This window comes from Sciurus vulgaris, assembly GCF_902686455.1.
Source record: "Sciurus vulgaris genome assembly, chromosome: 6".
Lineage (NCBI taxonomy): Eukaryota > Metazoa > Chordata > Mammalia > Rodentia > Sciuridae > Sciurus > Sciurus vulgaris.
Window position 1 is genome coordinate 128,212,854 of NC_136466.1, and position 22,472 is coordinate 128,235,325.

Genomic DNA, 22,472 nt, shown 5'->3' on the forward strand with positions numbered 1-22,472 from the left:
ACAGGCTTTGCTTAGAGGAAGAGAGACTTGCTACGCCTCACTTAAGGTCTGCTGCTTACTGGTGCGTCCTGCATCCTGTGAACTAAGGGTACGTCTACCTAAGGTGTTTTAGTGATGCGTCTCAGTTCTCTGTTCTGCGATCTGCCTTCCACCGCTGCCCCTACTCGCTGCTGCCGCATGTCTTCTACTAGCTGCTGCCCCGCGTGTCTTTCCTTTCTTCTGGCTGCTGTTCGTATCTAGCTGCTTCCGTGCGTGTGTCTTCTTCTACTGCTTTTCTGCTAATGGCTGCTGTGTCTCTGTCTTGCTCCGCCTATGCTTATATCACCTCTAGGAGGCGGAGAGCAGGGCCACGCCTCTTACGCAAAGATTAGCAAGACTCTAGATGTCGGAGCAGGCACAATTAGGAGCGCTTGAGAACACATGCGCATACATTGTGTGTGTGGAAGATAAATCACCCGAGTGTGCTTATGTCAATTAACCTCCTCGCTGCCAATGTGATCAACATGGCACAGCCCCCAACAATTTTGAATGGGAATGCTTTCAGGATTTCTTAGAAAATTTGTTGTTGGTTTACAAAAATGCTACTGTGCTTTTTTTGTATGTTGATTTTGTATGCTGCAACATTACTGAATTCATTTGTCAGTCCTTATAGTCTTTTGGTGGAGTCTTGTAAGTTTTTCTACGTATCATATCATGTCCTATCATATCATATCATTTGCAAACAAAATAATTTGAATTCCTCCTTTCCCCTTCATATGCCCTTTACTTCTCTCTCTTATCCAATTGCTCTGGGTCCAGCACTATATTGAACAAGAGAATAAGAGTGGATACCCTAGTTTATTCTAGATCTTAGAGGAAACACATTCAGCTTTTTCCTATTCAATATGACATTGGCTGTGAATTTGTTATATATAACGTTTAGTATATTGGGGCATGTGGTCTCTGTATCTAATCTATTCAGGGTTTTTATCATGAAGGAATGTGAACTTCAGCAAATGCTTTTTCTGCATCTATGGAAGTGATTGTATGATTTTTATCTTTTATTCTGTGATGTAATATGTTTCGTTTGTTGATTTGCATATGTTGAATAATCTTTGCAACCTGGGATAAATTCAGCTTGGTCACGGTGAATGATCATTTTGATGTGCTGTTGGATCTGATATGCTAGTATTTTGTTGAGATTTTTTGCATCCATGTTCTTAGGATATTGGCTTATAGTTTTCTTTTGTTGCTGTTGTTATGTCCTTTTCTGGTGTAGTATTAGGGGAATGCTTGCCTTTTAGAATAAGTTTGGAAGGCTTCCCTCCTTTTGATGCTTTGAAATAGAAGGCAAACATATACCTAGAATATGTGTCTGTTTTTACCAAAATAGACCATCGGCTATGCCAAGGAGGAAGGCTTTCATTGCAGTGAACTTGCCACCTAGTGGACAATTGGTCTCCTCCAGAACTTGGGAACTCAGTGTTCGTCTTTGTGGAAGCACGTTGGATATTCAGCAACAGCAGTTGATGGGAAAGCTTTAAAAGGGAGCCCATGAAGTAGGGTGCAGCTATAGATGCCAATCTTGCCACGGCTACTTCATTATGCACCCTTTGCCCCTACATTTGGGGCGGCATAACTGGCTGAGTGACGTTGACAGGCCAAGTCTTTTTTTTTTTTTTTTCCTGCCTGGTTTAATACAAATTGTGTAGTAGGTGTTTTCTGGTAGGTATTGCCATGCAATGTAAAACTCTTCTTGCCTCATGCTCATATCTATTCCAGATCTTCTTGCATCTTATCTTTCAATCTTTCTCATTCTAGGCTCCTGACCATGTGGCCACGTTGCCACTGCTGATGAGTCTGTATGTTCTAACTTCTGAGCATTTCTCCTTCCATAGTAAGTGGACGATTAGATGTGCCACTCAGTTCTCTTCATTTGGAGGACTTTCCCTTACTAATGTTTTTCATGGCCGCTCTGAAAGGAGTTGTAGTATCGATAGAGCCCGTTTTTTTGCTTTTATCTATAAGATGAAACTAACTTATTCAAAGCCAAGCTCAAGTGTTTTGCTCCTTCATTAGCTGGTAGTGTGCAGCTATGTGAGCTGAGAGAAAGGTGTTAGCACAAAAATGGTGAATGAAACAAGATCCGGGGAACCACCTGGTGTGATTTGCTTATGACTTCTGGTCCTCTTCAGCTTGATTCAGGATGGACCCCTTTCATCCCTTTAATCTCTTTTTCCACATCTTCCCTAACAATTCTGCTATATCTGTCTCACTTCGAGTGGGCCACTGCATTTTCCATGCTTCTAGGAGTCATCTTAGCATGAGTTCACATCATTTCAAGGAGACTTTGCCAGGGTTTTATGTCTCATGACTGTTAAGAGTGTATCCAAATCTAGAAACTTTTCCTTATTCAACCTCATGCTCCTATTCTTTGTCAGATACCTTCAGTCCCATGTGTATTCGCCCCCTACCCCACCCCCATATGAGCACTAGCAGTATATTTTGAGTAGGTCTTGTGAGTTGCAGCTCCTTTAGGGTCTAACCTATCCATATCAAGTCTAACATGTACCCACACAGGTTACATTGCAAATTAACCTTTGTGTTTGTGGCCAGGAGGAAAAATGTGTTCTTATCTTCACAGGTCACATGTCTTGTGAAGATAGCCTTCTACATCCTCTTTAAGTGTAGAGTGCTGGCCCTAAAAGAGAAATCGGCTACTTCCACAGACTCAAAGGGTACAAGAGGGCCTAGGGACTCAAGATGTTTGACTAGAGCAACCCACATGTTCCCATTCCTTATGGCAGGGTCCCATTTCTTCCTAGCCAGTGACTTGGCCTTGTCAGAGCAAGCCTGTCTCATTTGGGACTTTAACTGTATTTGGAGGTTGACTATTCTGATGTTAATTCTTGGGTCTAAGTCTCCCCTTCTGCCCTCCTGCTGTAGATGAGAAGAACATTGTGTTTTATCTTCTGGATTTGACACTTAACTTGAAATTGTTAACTAATTTCTTTTAGCTTTTCCTTATCTTTTCCCAAAGTTTTATTCAAACTTGTTGGGAAGCACTCAATTCCATTGTCCTCACAGTTATCATTTGCTCTATATTTTTCATAGCTTAACATTTCATAGTTGGGCTGATGTGTTCCCTTATACTCTTCCATTGTACCAGTTCACCATCAGTGAAATTATATCATTGCCAGGGCTCTCTGTGATTCACCTATCACTGGTGATGGGATTCTAATCACCATTTGTGTGATTGGTGGTTCAGCTCTAAATCCCATCCCAGAATCTGCTTTCTCAGACTACTTCCAGTCCCAATGGTCACAAATCAGGTTCCTGGAGAAGAAAAATCTGAGATGAAACTTAGCATGTGGGAAGTTTATTGGAGAGAGCTCTTAGAATCAACCTCTACGGAAGGGGAGCTATCTTGGATAGAGGAGAAGCCATATTGTAATTTACTCTCAGTGGAAGATTGGCTGCCTCTCTTGAGGGTTCTGAAGAAGAAATGCTCTTCAGCATTGTCCTGAGATGGGGTGAGAACACTAAGTAATGAACACTTTATACACCCGTGTTGGATCTGTAGGCCACCCCAGAAGGCAAGGGTGGCCTTGGGCGAGGCAGCTCTCTTTAGCAGGGTCAGTCCCTGAAAGGGGTTAATTGTGTAATGTAAAATAGTCATTGTGTAATAAACTTACTAACTTTATGTTTTTTTCCCCCCATAGCTTCTTTTTATGGTGAAAGCTATGTGGAGCTCAACATCATTGAAGTTTCCTCTGAGCTATCTCTTGAATTAAAATTTCAAACCAACAAACCACAGGGGTTACTTTTTCTTGCAGCTGGGAAAAATGACTATTGTGTAATAGAACTTCTAGCAGGAACCTTACGGGTACGGTTTTTTAAAAAATCCTTAAAATATAGAAGCATTTGATTACTAGAGAGAAAAAAGTGAGAGAGAAAGAGGAAAAAAATTGCTTTATGTGTTGATTACTATTATCTCGCTGGAACAAAGTGAGATATTGGTATAGAGTGAAATTTTCTTCAGTTTTGCCAGCATGTCCTAAATATTCTGACTCTAAAATTTTCTAACTTCAGTATGAAATCTATAAGTGTAGGAAGTTTTCATCTCTCTCTTTCTCTCTTTCTCTTTCTCTCTCTCTCTCTTTCTGTGTGTGTGTGTGCATTGCTGTATCAAAGTACCTGCATTTTTGGCTCATGGTTCTAGAGGTACAAGGACGTGGTGTTGGCATGTGCTCTGCTTCTGGCGAGGGCCTCATGTTGAGAGGGACACATGGTGAGAGCGGAAGCAAGAGACCCAGACGAGGAGTTGAGCTTGCTTTTTAACAACCTGTCCCTACAATTTGCAACCTGTTCTAACAGTCTGTTCCTACAGAACCTAATCCAATTGCATGAGAGTGAGGACTTATTCCCTTGAGAATAGCATTAATCCCTCTTCAAGGCTTAATCACTTCTTAAAGTTCCCAACACCTTTCTATACTGCTGCATTGGGGACTAAGACGCCACATGACTTTTGGTGGGGACAAACCATATTCGAACATAGCAGTCCTGTTTTCTTAATAAAATACTTTGATATGAGAAATGAGATAAGATTGACTCATCACGATTCTTTCTCTTTCAGGTGAGAGCGCATTTGGGTACAGGTGAAAAAGTGCTCCTTTCTGAGCAAAGAGTTCATATGGATGATTTGGTCTGGCATTCGGTGGCACTGTACTATGTTAAAGATAGTATTTCCTTGGTTGTTGACAAACATTATGAGACAACTAGCCAAATATCTGATGGGATGCATAATTCAAATTTTCACCATGGAATCTACATAGGAGGCCACCGGGGACTCAATGTGCCTTACCTGGATGGAAAGATCCCCAACTTCCGGGGATGCATGGAGGATGTCAAATTTAACCAAAGGGAGATCCTTATGTCCCTCAGATCTTACCCTGGTTTTAAGAAGGTTTATGAGGTTTCACTAGGGTGCAATGATGAGTTTTTTGCAGGGGAGGATGAAGCCATCAATTTCTTTAGCTCTAGATCCTATGTCACCTTCCCAGAATGGAAGGTGCAAGGGGGAGGGCTATTGGAATTTGCTTTGCAAACTGGAACCCAACAAGCCTTGCTTTTATTTCAGTCAGGTAGGGAAGGGGATTTTGTTGCTTTGGAAATACATGAAGGTGTACTGAAGGCTTATGTAGGAAGAGGTGAAAACAAAACTCAGTTTTCTTCTTTTAGCTTAGTTAGTGACAATGAATGGCATGCTATTCAACTCAAATTCAGGGAAAGATATATGGACTTAGTGGTAGATGAACACAGGGTGAGGACTTTGCTGCCTTTGCAAAGCAAACCATTTGTGTCCAAAGGCCCCCTCTTTGTGGGAGGTCTTGATACTCAAATGTGGGAAAACGTGAAGAGGTTGGAACTGGCCTCTGTGCTTAGAAAATCTGCTCGAGGAATCTCTTTGAAGGGGTGCATGAGAGACTTGGAAACCAACTCAGAAAAGAGAGCACTAAGGGACGCTCTCATTTCCAAAGATATTTCTGTTGGGTGCAAAACCAAGAGTGTTGATAATGCTGATCCTCCTATGACAGTGACAGAAACCCTGCTTCAGTCAGAAGCCTCCCCTTCCACGGCAGACCCTGGGACCATCAAGCCGTTCATCCAAGACGGAAGTAGCCATTTTCTGGTTTTGAATAACATGGAGGTCCAAGAAGGTGGACGAGCCCTACTGGAACAAAGGCATATAGACATAAATGAGGAACTCAAGGATTTGGAAGTTAATTATTCTCAAACACTGTTTAAAATAGAAGAAATGCCTGTTCATGGAGTCCTTCAATTAGATGTTTCACCTGAGCCACAAATGGAGAAGGCTTTTACTATGTTGGATTTGTGGCAAGGAAAAGTATGGTATGTGCATGATGGTTCAGAGGAACCTACGGATCATTTCACATTTTTGGTCTCTTTCCATGGCAAGAAGGAAATGCCATCGTACCTGCAGAACCATGTTCCATATGTGTTTAACATTATTGTCATTCCAGTGAGCGATCCCCCATCCCTTAAACTCCAGGAAGGAAATTTGCTGGTCCTATTTGAGAACGCGAAGAAACCACTGACCCCAAATATAATACAGGTGTCAGACCCTGACACAGTTCTTTCGAGTCTTAGTTTTTCAGTTCTTGGCAGCTTCAATTCAGAAGCTGGATTTTTAGAAAATGCTGATTATCCTGGGAGACCCATTAATGGCTTTACATATGTGGATTTAAGAGATGGCAACATTTTCTACGTGCACAGGGGTCATCGAAACTCTCGGATTGTTCTGAGAGCAAGTGATGGTGAGCTGGTTAGCAATACAGCTGTGTTACGAGTCATGGCTGTTCCTTGGGACTTTGAAGTGGTCAATAGGACTGGTGTGGTTGTATCACAGGGGGGCTCCATTCTGATTACGCGGAATAACTTGTCAGTGGAGGTTAATGGTGAACGACCCGAGATGGAGACTCGGTATGTCATCACACACCCACCACAGTTTGGCCAGATTCAGCATCGGGGGTTGAATGGAGAATGGAAACAAGTTAGGACCTTTTCTCAGTGTTCCATTGATCGGGGTAGGGTCTGGTACTACAGTACATTCCGAGAACTGCAGCAAGAAAATGTTTCCGATCACTTTAAATTTAAAGTTAGCATAGAAGGAAAAGTCAGCAAAGAGCTCATATTTCCTGTGACCATAAAATGGCTAAAATTTACACTTCTGAAAAATGTTCCTCTAGAGGTCAGTAACACAAACAAGCAAATACTGAATTCTGATCATTTGCAGGCTGCAACACAGGGTGTGGAAGTAGCCAAGAGGGAGCTACATTTTAAGTTACTGACCCCACCTAAGAAAGGAAAATTGCTACGTGGCAAGAAAGTTCTCAAAACAAACTCAATCTTCAGCCAAAAAGATATTACAGACTCCAAGATAAGTTATGAACCTCAGGAAAGACCAAGGGAAGACTCACAGGATGGTTTTAGGTTTTTGATGATTGCAAAACACATAGAATCAAATGACTATACTTTCAGAATAAACTTTAAAACAGATAGAACACACATCATTTTAACAAACAAAGGATTGCTTGTAAAAGAAGGAGAAGGGAAGTTAATTACAAAATCTGAATTATTTGTTCAAACTTTGGACAATCAGATCTTCCAATACAAAGTTACCAAGGGTCCTCAACATGGAAAACTGAAATTGATGAACTCTTCCGATTCTCTGAAAAGTAATGACAGTATCACTATATTCACTGATCAAGACATAGTGGGTGAACAGCTGATGTATATTCATGATGACTCTGAGACCCAGCGGGATGAATTCTTTCTTGTGGCCTCTGCCAAAGGTTCAGGCCAAGAGGGAGTGGCCAGGGATCCTGACTTGGAGCAATTGTCTACAGAAATCAAAGTCACTGTCTCTGTTGAGTTAAAGAATGATGAGAGGCCAGTGCGCGTGGTAGATAAGGTCTTCCACGTCGTACGGAATGGCCAGCGCTTGCTGACGCTGGAAGATCTCTGTTACCATGACCCTGACTTAGATTTTGATGACGGGCAGTTGCTCTACACCCGGCGGGGCATCCCAAATGGGGATTTGGTACGAACCAGCGACCCCACTCAGAAACTCTACCAGTTCAGGCAGGAAGACCTGCGGGACGGACATGTGCTCTTCAGGCACTGGGGGGCAGACTCTGCCCACTTCCTGCTGTTTGTGACTGATGGTGTCCATTACACATCATCCCTTCTCGAGGTCAGTGTGTCAGACCCCTTTGTCCAGATAGCCAATAACACAGGGCTGCTTGTCCAGAGAGGAAAGGACAGCTGCCTCACCACAGCCAACCTGAGTGTCACCACAAACCAAGATGTCAGAACAGATCTTGAGGTCGAATTCCACATCGTGTGGCTCCCAAAACGTGGCAGAGTCCTGGTCAACAATTCTGTGTCCCAGTCATTTTCCCAGCATGACCTGAAGCAAGGACAAGTGGTCTATAGGCATGATGGCAATGGCAACTTTGATGTGTTCAACCTGACAGTGAAAGTTAAAGATACACATTTGGAAGTGAGTGTCTGTGTTCAGGTGTGTTTAGACGGTCAGCACCCTCCCACCCAAGTTCTGCACAGCAAGACCCTTGTAGTTGAAGAAGGAAAACGAGTAAAACTGAATAGAAGGTGGCTCCAGGTAGGTGTCATCTAAACATCAAGTATTCTTACTCTCCTAGGACCACAGGGGTGGATATTTTGTTTGCTTTTGGAAGCTATTTTTATGTAGATTTATCTCCTGGTTAAAGAAGGGAAATTAATTATAAAATCTCAATTATGTTTTCAAACTTTGAGCAATAAGATCTTTCAAAGTAAAAGTCACCAAAAGGTGTCAACATGGGAAGCTGAAATTGATAAACTTTTCAGATTCCATGGAAAGTAATGACAGTATCAACATATTCCCTGATCGAGACATAGTGGGTGGGTTAACTTTAAAAAATTACCAAGAAATCATTAAGAAAAGCTGAGTGGTTTCATAACTTTGATGCTACCAATTTCCTTTAGTTGGAAATGGGACATAAGCAATGCTCTGCCTTATTTTGAAGCTATGTTCATGTGCATTCACGTGCTTGTGTAAATTTAGTATAGTATGAACTGGGAATAAGGGAGGGACGTATATATTAAGGCCAACTACCTTTATTTCATTTGACCTGAATAACATTCATGAAGTAGTAATTTAATAAACATAAAAAGAAGTTCTAAAACAGCAGAGGATACTATTTATGCTATTTGTTTCCTTAGTTTGGAACGTGGCCCTGTTTAGATTCTGGAGATTGATAGATAAAACTGGTCAAGACCAGTGGAATACCAGGGTTCATGCCACAGCCTCCGAGTTTCCTCAGGCTCCTACTTGGAAACTTCCAGCCCGGGCACACCCTGTTGATCCGAGTTAGCAGTGGGTGTTCTTCTGAGGGTGTTCTGTATAGAGTGTGTGGCAGGACGATTGTGATCAATGTCAATCGGCCACAAGTGCAGGCTACTCTGAATCTGCTTTCAGGACTGTAAACAATAAATGCAGCCAATAATGCCAAATAGAAGTAAGTTAAAGTCAAAATCAGTTTTCTACATTATGCCTTCTAAGGGAATGTAGGACCACCCTCCAGCTTTTCTCAATCCTTTATCAAGAGCTCAGTGTGTTAATATTATGTTTCACCACAAGGGGGCATGTGCACTTCAGCGACTAAATCAGTTGCAGTCACAGTAGTGAGATGGATTTTGCTGAATCAATAAATTAAAAAGGTATGGAAAATGCTGAGCTGGTTAAAGTGGGGTAGAAGAAAAAGCTTTTCTCTAAGGTCTTGCAATTTTAGTGACTCAGTTACTTTTCTTCTATTATCTTTTGTTCTTTCTCCTCACAGAATTTTATTTCACTTAAACTTTCTGAGTCCTGTTTTTGTTTTTGTTATTCTGCTATATGTAATGAATGACCTGTTAATACATTTGTAACTACTCTAGGTTGTTCACCATTACTTTTCTTTGTGATTAGGGCTGATATTCAAAATACTGGCACAGGTAACAGACCAGATCTAGGTTTAACTGTGTATCAACCCTGATGGTAACTTAAAGCATTTGTGGACGTGAATAGAAAACAATTAGTTTCATCAACAGTCTTGACTCTTACTTATTACCATGTTTTTCTTTTTGTGTTTGTGTGTGGTATGTGAACTCCAGGCTAGAAATGAAGCCAAGAGTCCTTCAGAGACAGTGTTCATAGTCAGTTCTCCACCAAGGCACGGATACCTCCAAATACCTAAACCAGATGGTGGTAGCTTGGGTGCAGACAAAAAGTCCGCTTTGAGGTTTACACAACGGGATGTTGATGATGGCAGGGTTCTTTATGTGCAGACAGCGCCCGACCAACAGCAGGATCGTTTTTCCCTAGATGTGATAAATGGTTCCCAAGTGGTGACCTCAGTGGAAATTCTGTTGGATATTGTCCCTAAGTGGATTCCTCTGGAGGTACAAAATTTCACAGTCCAAGAAGGAGGATCCAAAGCACTTCTGGAAGATGACCTCAAAATTTTAAGCAAGTATTTTGAGGGATTTGACTGTGAATTTGTTCTACTTGATTCACCAAAACATGGTTATGTTCAAAGTTCTGATTTTCCAAGAGTAAAGCTAATGAAATTTACCAGGAAACAGGTAATAATTCTAATATATTTGGTCATGTTGAGTTAGAGAATAAAATTGACTGTTTATTACTTAGACCTATGGGCTTTGGAGGATGATGGGTTCTTGGAGGGTCACTGGTCTGACTTCCCATCAGAAGCTAGGGGCTTTCCTACAGTATCCCCCATAGAGAGGGGTTCAACTAGTGCTTGAACATCTTCAGTGATGGGAAAATTAATACTTCCTGAGATGGGTCCTTCTACTCTAAAAGCATGCCAACTTTCATTCTTCAGTTGGAGCTGAAATCTGCCACTTAGAAACTCCTTAGATCCTGACTCTTGTGTCCTACAGAATAAATCTTAACTCACTTCATGGAAGTTCTTTAAAGATTTGAAAGAAACATTTATCAAATTCCCTTGAATTTTATTTTCTTTAGGTTAAACATTTCTATTCATCCAACTTGTGCTTATATGCCATGAGTTTCTTGCACCACCCTGGCTACCCAGTTCTAGATGAGCATGGCAATTCTGTCCCTCTCAGGGTATCAGCATGGCAATTCTGTCCCTCTCAGGGTATCAGGGCAACACAGAAGTTCTAATCAGGGGCAGATTTTTTTGGAGTCATTTATTCCTTTGTTCAACCAGTAGATTCTTTCAGAGTATATACTCTGTGCCGTGCTTTGTGCCAAGCACAGGACTATCGTGTTCAAAGTTCCCAGTCGTTGCAATCAGGCAACTGGACCTAGCTGCCAATCTGGCATCCAGTCAGTATAAAATAACCAAGGTCAACTCCAGGCTGCTATCAGGTTTCTTTGCTTTGAGCTCGAATGGTGTTATTGTCAGATTTGCTTTCTCTTCCTGCCTCTCCCATTGCATCTTCACACTGGTGCCTTGGGAGGACAGAATTGGTACATTTGATTCTAAGTGAAGGGCATAGGAAGAGTACAAGGAAGCCCTCTGGAAGGAATGATGTTTCACCTAGACTCTGAGGAGCGGAAGAGTGGGGAGATAACAGAGGAGGAACCAGAGACTGACATTGCAACAAAGGGAGCTTTGTGGCCCAGGCTGTGGAGGCCTTGAAGAGAAGAGTGATGTGGGAGCATGGGAGTCCTTCACAGTCTGAGGAGGGGCAGAGGTTTCCTGGGGATGGAGTGTGGAGGAGCCCTCACCCCTGTCCATAGGAGACATAACCTAAATTACATGTCGGGGGGCTAGACTTAGCAGGTGGCATTAGGAAGCCGTGGGGGAATCAGAGAATGCTGAGGACTACAAAGGTCCTTATAGATGAGACCCAGGGAGGGCGATTCTTCAACCACCTCCTCAGGGGTCTCTCAGTCATGGCTTCCTTCTCGAAGGCCGGACCAGCCACCTACATACTAACCACCTACTCAGGGGTGAGTCTTATTCATACTTTGTACTTCCTGTACTCTAGGTGAGAGTCCAAGCACTATATTTTGGTACCATTTTGGTCAATTCAGTTATTGACTGCGCTTCACAGAGGCGTGCATTTAAGGATTGTTGGTTAGAATCTACGTGTGGAGATATAAGCATTCCCTGAGGCACCTATGTCATCACGCAGCTTGTCCACAGAGATGAGTCAAGGTCACTGGTCCCTGTTTCCAGATGACCTCTTCACACCATCTCTACGTAACTCTGAGGTTTCCAGGTTTTGAGAGCATGTGAGCAGAGGAGCAACACATTATACCCATGAGCAGGATTGGTGACAGGGGACAAAATACCTTTTAGCCTAGTCCAGATTTCCTAGAAGTTGGTTGCATCCTTTAATTTTAGGTCAACAGATATTGTTCTAGTTTTCAAAGTCTAGGAATTTACAAACCCAAGCACACCCTGTCCTGGACTTCAGATTATTATGAAATGACATGTAATTTGGGAAAGTGGTACTCCACTGAAGAAGTGATGGATTTCTCTGGGAAGAATACCCTAGAGATGATTGTTATTTAAATGCTACGATCCTGAAATGCCTTAAGTTGAAACTTCTCCCATCTTGTGATCAGTGCCACCTTCCATGTTTGTTTTAAAGTAACTTAAATACAGTGTGTTCCAGGAACCCATGGTCAGGTCTATGATCTAGAATTCCTCTGCCCACCTGCGTACGAGTGGCTACAACTTTCCCTTGAGACCCTTCCTGAACTTTTCAACTCATGTCAGAAACACCTCTGAGAGATCAAAAGACTTTGCTCAAAGGAAGTGCGCCACAGGAATGGGCGAAGTTGAACTGCTCAAATTTTTGGCTGTATTTTATCAAAACAAACACAACCTCAGAGACCTCTGCAGAAGTTCAACAACTCCTTTTGGGGTTTAGAAGTTCTCTGCCATTGTATATTTGAGTCATAGACTCACCGAAGCTAAGTTCCCTTCTAGTTTTAAAATTCTCTTTATCTCTAATTTTGATTCTGGATTTTTTAATTGTTTTCCACCTGAATCTTAGATACATGAGAGGCATTCTGATTAAAATTTTGGTTGTTACAGATTGAAAAGGAAAAACTAAGTCATTGGACAACTGCTTCAGAATTAAAATTAAAAAGATGAAATCTTATAGGGATAAAAGTAATATTTGCATTCGGATTATTATGGTAAGGGAGATCCACCTTGATAGAATAATTTGACTCCAGTGTATTTCATGATAGGAGATGAATGTTAGTTAGTCACAAGTAGTGTCCCTTTAGAGATGAACACACAAAAAAATTTATTCTGAAGGAGAAGGAGCAGGATTAGGAGGTAGCAGGTATAACCCCACATACAAAGAACAATGAAGGAACTAATGCATACTTAGCTTAGAAATAAGAAATTTGAGAGAACTTAATAGTTGCCCTGGTTCATATGTCTCCAAAATGGAAGCATTCGACCAGTGGGGAGAAGTTTCATTGTTTTATAAAACAATAAGCAACTTCAGAAATTAGTTAGTCTAAATATGCAAGTATTGTCTGAATTTTATTGTGTTGTTCCATTGTTGGGAAGACTGAATTATGTCTCTCCAAACACACTTGGGTGTTTGAAGTAGCATTTGGACTCAGGGTTTCTGGTTACTAGTCCAGCATTCTCTTTGTATATCACATTACTCAATTACTGTTTTTCTCCTTAAACTTATTTCTAGTATAAAGTGTTATTTTAGAAAAACTTCCATCCATCACAATTTGCTGATTGTTGGACTCAAACTTCATGGGATGAGGACACACTTCTGTGCTTTAGCAGGATATTTAACACTAGAATTTCTTTTATAGCAATTTATTCATATTTTTAAAGTCACATTTGAGCAAGTTAGTGATTTTGTTGTTTTTTGGTTATAGGTGGAAAAGGAACTGATTTACTATGTTCATGATGATAGTGAGGAGCTTCTTGATAATTTCACCATCTTTGCAAGTAGTTCAGAGCTTGGAAAACATAGTCTGCCCCAAACCCTTTTTGTGACTGTTGAATCTGTAAATGACGAAGCTCCAGTAATAACAGCCAATAAGATCCTCCAGGTAAGTGCTACATGCTTTTGACCTAACATGAGAACCTTAGGGCTTCCAATGATTTTCTTTTTTATTATTATTTATAATGTTAAACAAGAAGGTATATGAAAAAAATACATACATACACACATACATACACACATACATACATACACACATACATACATACACACATACATATATTTGATATAATACCATGGTTTTAAATAAATATTAGTTATTACCAAGACATTCTGTTGGGTGGCATTGGGAAACTATAAGGAATCCCAATGAACTGGGCATGGTGCCTCTTGCCTGTAATCCTAGCTACTTGGAAGGCTGAAGCAGGAGGATCGCAAGTTCAAGGTTAGCCTCAGCAACTTAGTGATATTCTGTCTCAAAATAAAAAATAGAAAGGACTGGGGACTGGGGATGTAGCTCAGTGATAAAGTGCACTGGGTTCAATCCCCAGGACAAAAGAAAGAAAGAAAGAAAGAAAGAAAGAAAGAAAGAAAGAAGGAAGGAAGGAAGGAAGGAAGGAAGGAAGGAAGGAAGGAAGGAAGGAAGGAAGGAAGGAAGGAAGGAAGGAAGAAAAGAAAAAATCTTTAAAAAATCATAATGAGTTTCTTTCCTATTGCTTTTCTCCATCAGCCACTCCACAAGGTATGGCCTTTTGAAGGCAGGTTAGGAAGGTGTCTGCCCATGGACAGCAGCTGCTAGGTAGATAGTGTGGTTTGTAGCCAAAATACCTGGGAAGAAGCCTACTACTAGCTATGTGACCTTGAGCAAGATATTTGATCCCCTAGTTTGTTCTTATTGGATGGAGGAAATGAAGACCAGGTGATAAGATGATGTTAGGCTCTCACACAGTGCTTGCGTGCAGTTAGCACTCAATAAATGGTAGCGATTATTTCTAAAAATTAGGTCACACCAATTTTGGGGTAAAATAAGTCATGTGATAGTATTTGCTGATCTGGGAACTTTGCTCCCCTTCATTATCCTGGAGAATCCCCCAGGGGTAGCTCTCAAGCACTCACGGATACTCATCTCTTCGCTGGAAGAGTGTTTGCCACTTTGCTTCTGTTGTGGAGGTTGCCCTGAGATATCATCTCCACTGGTTTCTGCAGCCCACACAAGGGGGCTGATGTGCAGGAGGCCTCCTAACGTGGATGGCACATTTCCTGCCACACTGGCACTTCCAGCATCCGTGCTGGTGAACTCAGTGATGCCAGTTTATACTCAAGCATCCCCAAACTTTCATTTGATAGATTTTCCTAGTTTTCACTTATGCTTACTTCATATTTCTTCTTCTGAGGACTTGTGTATATGGATGTGTGCATATAAACAGGTAAATATTGTGTACCTGTCTACGCATGTACACATATAAATATTGTATCCCTTACTTACCTGGTTCTACAGGGAGGAAAACTAAAGCCCAGGGAGTAATCAGGGGCCTCAGAACTGTAGCTTGTATGTTCTTTTGATTTCTACGCCAAGCATTCTTCTGTCCTACTTTCTTCATTATGCTTTTTTTTTTAAAGAGGGATATTTTTAAAAAAAACCATTTTAAGTAACAAAATTGTGGTTATTGTTGATGGTAGTCTAACCCAATTTATCATAAAGGATGGTGCTGGTGATTGATCTCACATATGCCAGCAACCGTTCTACTACTGAGCTACACCGTCAGCTCTAAAGCTTATTTTCTAAATGGTCTAGAGACCACCAAGCTACAGCAGTGGTTCAGCAGACGCAACATCTATGGAAGTTGACACAGACAGGAAAAGGGTCTTTGGTGAGAGTGGAGGCCAGCTAGGTCACACAGAGGAATAGGAAGAAAGTAAGGAGACTAGCAGTGAAATATGAAGTATTAAACTTTGGCCTTAATTTATGAAATAACCTTGGGCCAATTAAATGATTATGTAGCATACCCAGGAGCCCACCAAGGGCTAATCTAATGAAATTTCACATTGTAAAAGATCACTGGGGTTTTAATGTTTATCTGTTCAAAATAATGAGATCTACTAATAGTCTTTTTAGTGCTTTTAGTGATCTTAAATCTTCATTCATTTTTTTCTCTCCACATTTTATGTGGAACTTGTGACTTTATCTTTTGAATTCACTTCACAGTCATTGCCCAGGTAACCTGGGAATGGTGTGTGCTAATTGATGAAGCTCATAGACCTCCTCTGTCTCAGCCACCTTTCTTCCTCTTTCCACATAGGCTTTTGCTATAATTCCTATTTTTTTTTTTTATTGTAAACAAATGGGATACATGTTGTTTCTCTGTTTGTACATGGCGTAAAGGCATACCATTTGTGTAATCATAAATTTACATAGAGTAATGTTGTTTGATTCATTGTTATTTTTTCCCTTCCCCCCACCCCTCCCACCCCTCTTTTCCCTCTATACAGTACTTCCTTCCTCCATACTTGCCCCCCTCCCTAACCCTAACTCTAACCCTAACATTAACCCTTCCCTCCCCCCCATTATGTGTCATCCTCCACTTATTAGCGATATCATTCGTCCTTTGGCTTTTTGAGATTGGCTTATCTCACTTAGCATGATATTCTCCAATTTCATCCATTTGCCTGCAAATGCCATCATTTTATCATTCTTTATGGCTGAGTAATATTCCATTGTATATATATACCACAGTTTCTTTATCCACTCATCAATTGAAGGGCATCTAGGTTGGTTCCACAGTCTGGCTATTGTGAATTGAGCAGCTATGAACATTGATGTGGCTGTATCTCTGTAGTATGCTGATTTTAAGTCCTTTGGGTATAGGCCAAGGAGTGGGATAGCTGGGTCAAATGGAGGGTCCATTCCAAGTTTTCTAAGGAATCTCCACACTGCTTTCCAGAGTGGCTGCACTAATTTGCAGCCCCACCAGCAATGTATGAGTGTACCTTTCTCCCCACATCCTCGCCAACACCTGTTGTTGCTCGTATTCTTGATAATCGCCATTCTAATTGGGGTGAGATGGAATCTTAGGGTGGTTTTGATTTGCATTTCTCTTATTACTAGAGATGTTGAACATTTTTCCATATGTTTGTTGATTGCTTGTAGATCTTCTTCTGTGAATTGTCTATTCATTTCCTTAGCCTATTTGTCGACTGGATTATTTGAATTCTTGGAGTAGAGTTTTTTGAGTTCTTTATAGATTCTGGAGATTAGTGCTCTATCTGAAGTATGATTGGCAAAGATATTCTCCCACTCTGTAGGCTCTTTCTTCACATTGCTGATAGTTTCCTTTGCTGAGAGAAAGCTTTTTAGTTTGAATCTATCCCAGTGGTTGATTCTAGCTTTTATTTCTTGTGCTATGGGAGTCCTGTTAAGGAAGTCTGGTCCTAGACCAACAAGGTGAAGATTTGGACCTATTTTTCTTCTATAATCTGCAGGGTCTCTGGTCTGATTCCGAAGTCCTTAATCCATTTTGAGTTTAGTTTCGTGCATGGTGAGAGATATGGGTTTAGTTTCATTCTGTTGCATATGGATTTCCAATTCTCCCAGCACCATTTGTTGAAGAGGCTATCTTTTCTCCATTGCATATTTTTGGCCCCTTTGTCTAGTATGAGAAAATTGTATTTATTTGGGTTTGTGTCCGTGTCCTCTATTCTGTACCATTGATCTGCCTTTCTATTTTGGTACCAATACCATGCCATTTTTGTTACTATTGCTTTGTAGTAGAGTTGAAGATCTGGTATTGCAATACCCCCTGTTTCACTCTTCCTGCTAAGGATTGCTTTAGCTATTCTGGGATTCTTATTCTTCCAGATGAATTTCATAATTGCTTGCTCTATTTCTGTAAGGTACGTCATTGGGATTTTAATTGGAATTGCATTGAATTTGTAGAGCACTTTAGGTAGTATGGCCATTTTGACAATATTAATTCTTCCTATCCAAGAACATGGAAGATCTTTCCATCTTCTAAGGTGTTCTTTAATTTCTTTCTTTAGTGTTGTATAGTTCCCATTGTAGAGGTCTTTCACCTCTTTTGTGAGATTGATTCCCAAGTATTTTATTTTTTTCGAGGCTATTGTGAATGGGGTAGTTTTCCTAATTTCTCTTTCTGAAGATTCATCACTTATGTATAAAAATGCATTGGATTTATGGGCATTGATCTTGTAACCTGCTACTTTACTGAATTCACTTATGAGTTCTAAGAGTTTTCTGGTGGAATTTCCAGGTTCCTCTAAATATATAATCGTGTCATCAGCGAACAGGGATAGTTTGAGTTCTTCTTTTCCAATTCGTATCCCTTTAATTTCTTTGGTTTGTCTAATTGCTCTGGCCAGAGTCTCAAGAACGATGTTGAATAGAAGTGGTGAAAGAGGGCATCCCTGCCTTGTTCCAGTTTTTAGGGGGAATGCTTTCAGTTTTTCACCATTTAGAATGATATTAGCCATGGGCTTAGCATGAATGGCCTTTACAATGTTAAGGAAATTTCCCACTATCCCTATTTTTTCTAGTGTTTTGAGCATGAAGGGGTGCTGTATTTTATCAAATGCTTTTTCTGCATCTATTGAAATAATCATGTGATTCTTTACTTTAAGTCTATTGATATGGTGAATGACGTTTATTGATTTCCTGATGTTGAAACAACCTTGCATCCCTGGGATGAAACCCACTTGATCATGGTGCACTATCTTTTTAATATGTTTTTGTATGCGATTTGCTAAAATTTTGTTGAGAATTTTTGCGTCCATGTTCATTAAGGATATTGGTCTGAAATTTTCTTTCCTTGATGAGTCTCTGTCTGGTTTAGGTATCAGTGTGATATTGGCTTCATAGAATGAGTTTGGGAGGGTTCCCTCCTCTTCTATTTTATGGAATACTTTGAGAAGTATTGGAATGAGCTCTTCTTTAAAGGTTTTGTAGAACTCGGCTGAGAACCCATCTGGTCCCGGACTTTTCTTTGTTGGTAGGCTTTTGATGACTTCTTCTATCTCAGTACTTGAAATTGGTCTATTTAAATTGTTTATGTCCTCCTCGTTCAGTTTAGGCAATTCATATGTCTCTAGAAACCTGTTGATGTCTTCGAAATTTTCTATTTTGTTGGAGTATAGATTTTCAAAATAGCTTCTAATTATGTTTTGTATTTTAATCCTGTCTGTTGTGGTATTTCCTTGTTCATTCCGAATTTTAGTGATTTGGGTTTTCTCTCGTCTTCTCTTTGTTAGTGTGGCTAAAGGTTTATCAATTTTGTTTATTTTTTCGAAGAACCAACTATTTATTTTGTCAATTTTTTGTATTGTTTCTTTTGTTTCAATTTCATTGATTTCAGGTCTGAGTTTAACTATTTCCTGTCTTCTACTACTTTTGGTGCTGGTCTGTTCTTCTTTTTCTAGGGCTTTGAGCTGTAGTGTTAGGTCATTTATTTGTTGAGTTTTACTTCTTTTATTAAATGCGCTCCATGAAATAAATTTCCCTCTAAGTACTGCTTTCATAGTGTCCCAGAGATTTTGATATGATGTTTCTTTGTTCTCATTTACCTCTAAGAATTTTTTAATTTCCTTCCTAATATCTTCTGTTATCCTTTCATCATATAATAGCATATTGTTTAATCTCCAGATGTTGGAATAGTTTCTGTGTTTTACTCTTTCATTTATTTCTAACTTCAATCCATTATGATCTGATAGAATACATGGTAGTGTCTCTATCTTCTTGTATTTGCTAACATTAGCTTTGTGGCATAATATATAGTCTATTTTAGAGAAGGATCCATGTGCTGCTGAGAAGAAAGTGTATTCGCTCTTGGTTGGATAGTATATTCTATAAATGTCCGTTAAGTCTAAATTATTGATTGTGTTATTGAGATCTATGGTTTCTTTGTTCAATTTTTGTCTGGAAGATCTGTCCAGTGGTGAGAGAGGCGTGTTAAAATCACCTAGTATTATTGTGTTATGGTCTATTTGGTTTCTGAAATTGAGAAGGATTTGTTTGACATACATGGATGAGCCACTGTTTGGGGCATAAATGTTTATGATTGTTATATCTTGCTGATTTATGCTTCCCTTAAGCAGTATGAAATGACCTTCTTTATCCCTTCTGACTAACTTTGGCTTGAAGTCCACATTATCGGAAATGAGGATGGATACTCCAGCTTTTTTGCTGAGTCCATGTGCATGGTATGTTTTTCCCCATCCTTTCACCTTTAGTCTATGGGTATCTGTTTCTATGAGGTGAGTCTATTGCAGGCAACATATTGTTGGATCTTTCTTTTTAATCCAATCTGCCAGTCTATGTATTTTGATTGATGAATTCAGACCATTAACATTCAGGGTTATTATAGAGATATGATTTGGTTTCCCGGTCATTTGGTTCATTTTTAAAATTTTATTTATTTATTTGTTTGACACAACTTGTTTCCTCCTTTATTTGACAATTCCTTTAGGATAATTCCTCCCTTTGCTGATTTGCTTCTTTGTTTTTCATCTCTTCCTCATGGAATATTTCGCTGAGAATGTTCTGTAATGCTGGCTTTCTTTTTGTAAATTCTTTTAGCTTTTGTTTGTCATGGAAGGATTTTATTTCATTGTCAAATTTGAAGGTAAGTTTTGCTGGGTATAAGATTCTTGGTTGGCATCCATTTTCTTTCAGGGCTTAAAAAATGTTGTTCCAGGCCCTTCTAGCTTTTAGGGTCTGGATTGAAAAATCTGCTGATATCCGTATTGGTTTCCCCCTGAATGTAATTTGGTTCTTTTCTCTCACAGCCTTTAAAATTCTGTCTTTATTTTGTATGTTAGGTATTTTCATTATAATGTGCGTTGGTGTGCGTCTGTTGTAATTTTGTGTATTTGGAGTCCTATAAGCCTCTTGAACTTGATTTTCCATTTCATTCTTCAGATTTGGGAAATTTTCTGATATTATTTCATTGAATAGGTTGTTCATTCCTTTGGCTTGTTTCTCTAGGCCTTCCTCAATCCCAATAATTCTTAAATTTGGCCTTTTCATGATATCCCATAGTTCTTGTAGATTCTGTTCATGATTTCTTACCATCTTCTCTGTTTGTTCAACTTTGTTTTCAAGGTTAAATATTTTGTCTTCAATGTCTGAGGTTCTGTCTTCCAGGTGTTCTATCCTACTGGATATGCTTTCTATGGAGTTCTTAATTTGGTTTATTGTTTCCTTCATGTCAAGGATTTCTGTTTGTTTTTTTTTTTTCAATATCTCTAACTCTTCATTGAAATGATCTTTTGCTTCCTGTATTTGCTCTTTTAATTGTCGATTGGTGCGATCATTCAATGCTTGCATTTGCTCTTTCATCTCATCGTTTGCTTCCCTGATCATTTTAATTATGTACATTCTGAACTCCTTTTCTGTCATTTCTTCTGCCATGCTGTCATTGGGTTTTATTGATGTAACATCTAGATTTGTTTGCAGCATTTTCTTTCCTTGTTTTCTCATATTGTTCAGGTATCAGTGGACCGCTGAGATATTGCAGATTTCCTCTATTGACTTACAATGTCCCTGAAGATTTCTATATATATCCCCTCTTAGCCTTCAGTAGGCTGAAGTCTTGGAGGAAGTTGATAATGCGGTGCTGCACAAGGAAGCTGCCTCTCTAGGAGTCGTGGCCTTCAGGTGGGGTATAATCCCTGCTAGTGGGCAGAGGTGCCTCCACTTGTTGACCAATGGTCATCCAAAGGGGACCTAGGCTGCGGGCTGAGGCAAGGCCTGTTTGGGCCTGAGTCTCTGGTTTTACCGTCCTTGTGGGGAAACCTCACCCGGCAGGGAAGACTCACCCGGTGGGTTGGTCTCGCTGGTCAGTTCCCTCCTAGAGGTTCCCCTCAATTTACAGCTACCGCCTGGGCTGGGCTGCCTTCCTCTGCAAAGTTCCCAGGGGCCCGGCCCTACCTCCTGGGCCTGGGAGCCTCGCCCTTCGCAGATGAATCTCCTTAGGCTTCCCCTCCTCAGAGAATCTGCCCGCAGGCCTGGAGCCTTCGCTCCGCCCTAAGCCTGTCTCTGTGCGGCTCTTCCACCAAGAAGCCTCCTAGATCCTGGGACCCTGCTCTGCACCTAATCGCCTGGCTATGCGGCCCCTCCTCTGAGCAGCCACCTGGGGCCCCGTACAATCGCTCTGAGTCCCAGAAACCCGCCACACGCCTCTTCCTCCAGACAGCCGCCCAGTATTCCGGTGCAGTCACTAGGAGTCCAAGAAACTCACTGCGTGCCTCCACCTCCCACCAACCACCCGTAGCCCTGGGCAATCAATCACTCCGAGTCGAAGTGACCCTCCCCGTTCCGCCTCCTTCTCCAGATAACCCCCCGGGTGTTCAGGAGCGGTCGCTCGGAGTGGCTCTGAATCCACGTGACCCGCTGCACGGGTCCTCTGGGCAACCGCCCGGAGCTCTGGTGCGGCCACTCGAGACCAAGCGCCCCACCACGCTTCCCCTCCAGGCAGCCCCCCTGTGTTCAGGCGCTGTCACTTTAAGTCCAAACAACTCACCACTCGCCTTCTCCTCTGAGCTGCCGCCTGGAGCGCTAATGCAGTCACTGCGAGTCCAAATGACCCGCTGCGCTCCTCCTCCTCCTCCTCCTACTCCTCCGGGCAGGTCCCGGTGTTCAGAAGTGGTCTGAGTCCAAACAGCTCGCCACGCAGCCCCACCTCTGGCAACCGCCTGTAGCTCTGGTGTAGTCACTCTGAATCCAAGCGGCCGCGCTCCTCTTCCTCCTCCTCGTCCTCAGGGCAGGCCCCGGTGTTCAGACGCAGTCATTCTGAGTCCAAACAGCTCGCCGCGGAGCTTCTCCTCTGGCAACTGCCTGTAGCTCTGGTGCAATCACTCCGAATCCAAGCGGCCACGCTCCTCCTCCTCGTCCTCAGGGCAGGCCCCGGTGTTCTGAGTCCACACAGCTCTCC

General features: G+C 41.2%; 1 protein-coding gene across 1 annotated transcript in view; it reads left to right on the forward strand.

The window, feature by feature from the left end:
* The window catches only part of LOC306663119 (chondroitin sulfate proteoglycan 4-like), a 72,008-nt gene that overhangs the window by 10,106 nt on the left and 39,430 nt on the right, over positions 1 to 22,472 (forward strand). Inside the window, 4 exon segments of the mRNA XM_079143478.1 lie at positions 3,702 to 3,865; positions 4,616 to 8,185; positions 9,718 to 10,188; positions 13,463 to 13,639. Of these exon segments, the coding sequence (XP_078999604.1) occupies positions 3,702 to 3,865; positions 4,616 to 8,185; positions 9,718 to 10,188; positions 13,463 to 13,639 (4,382 nt within the window).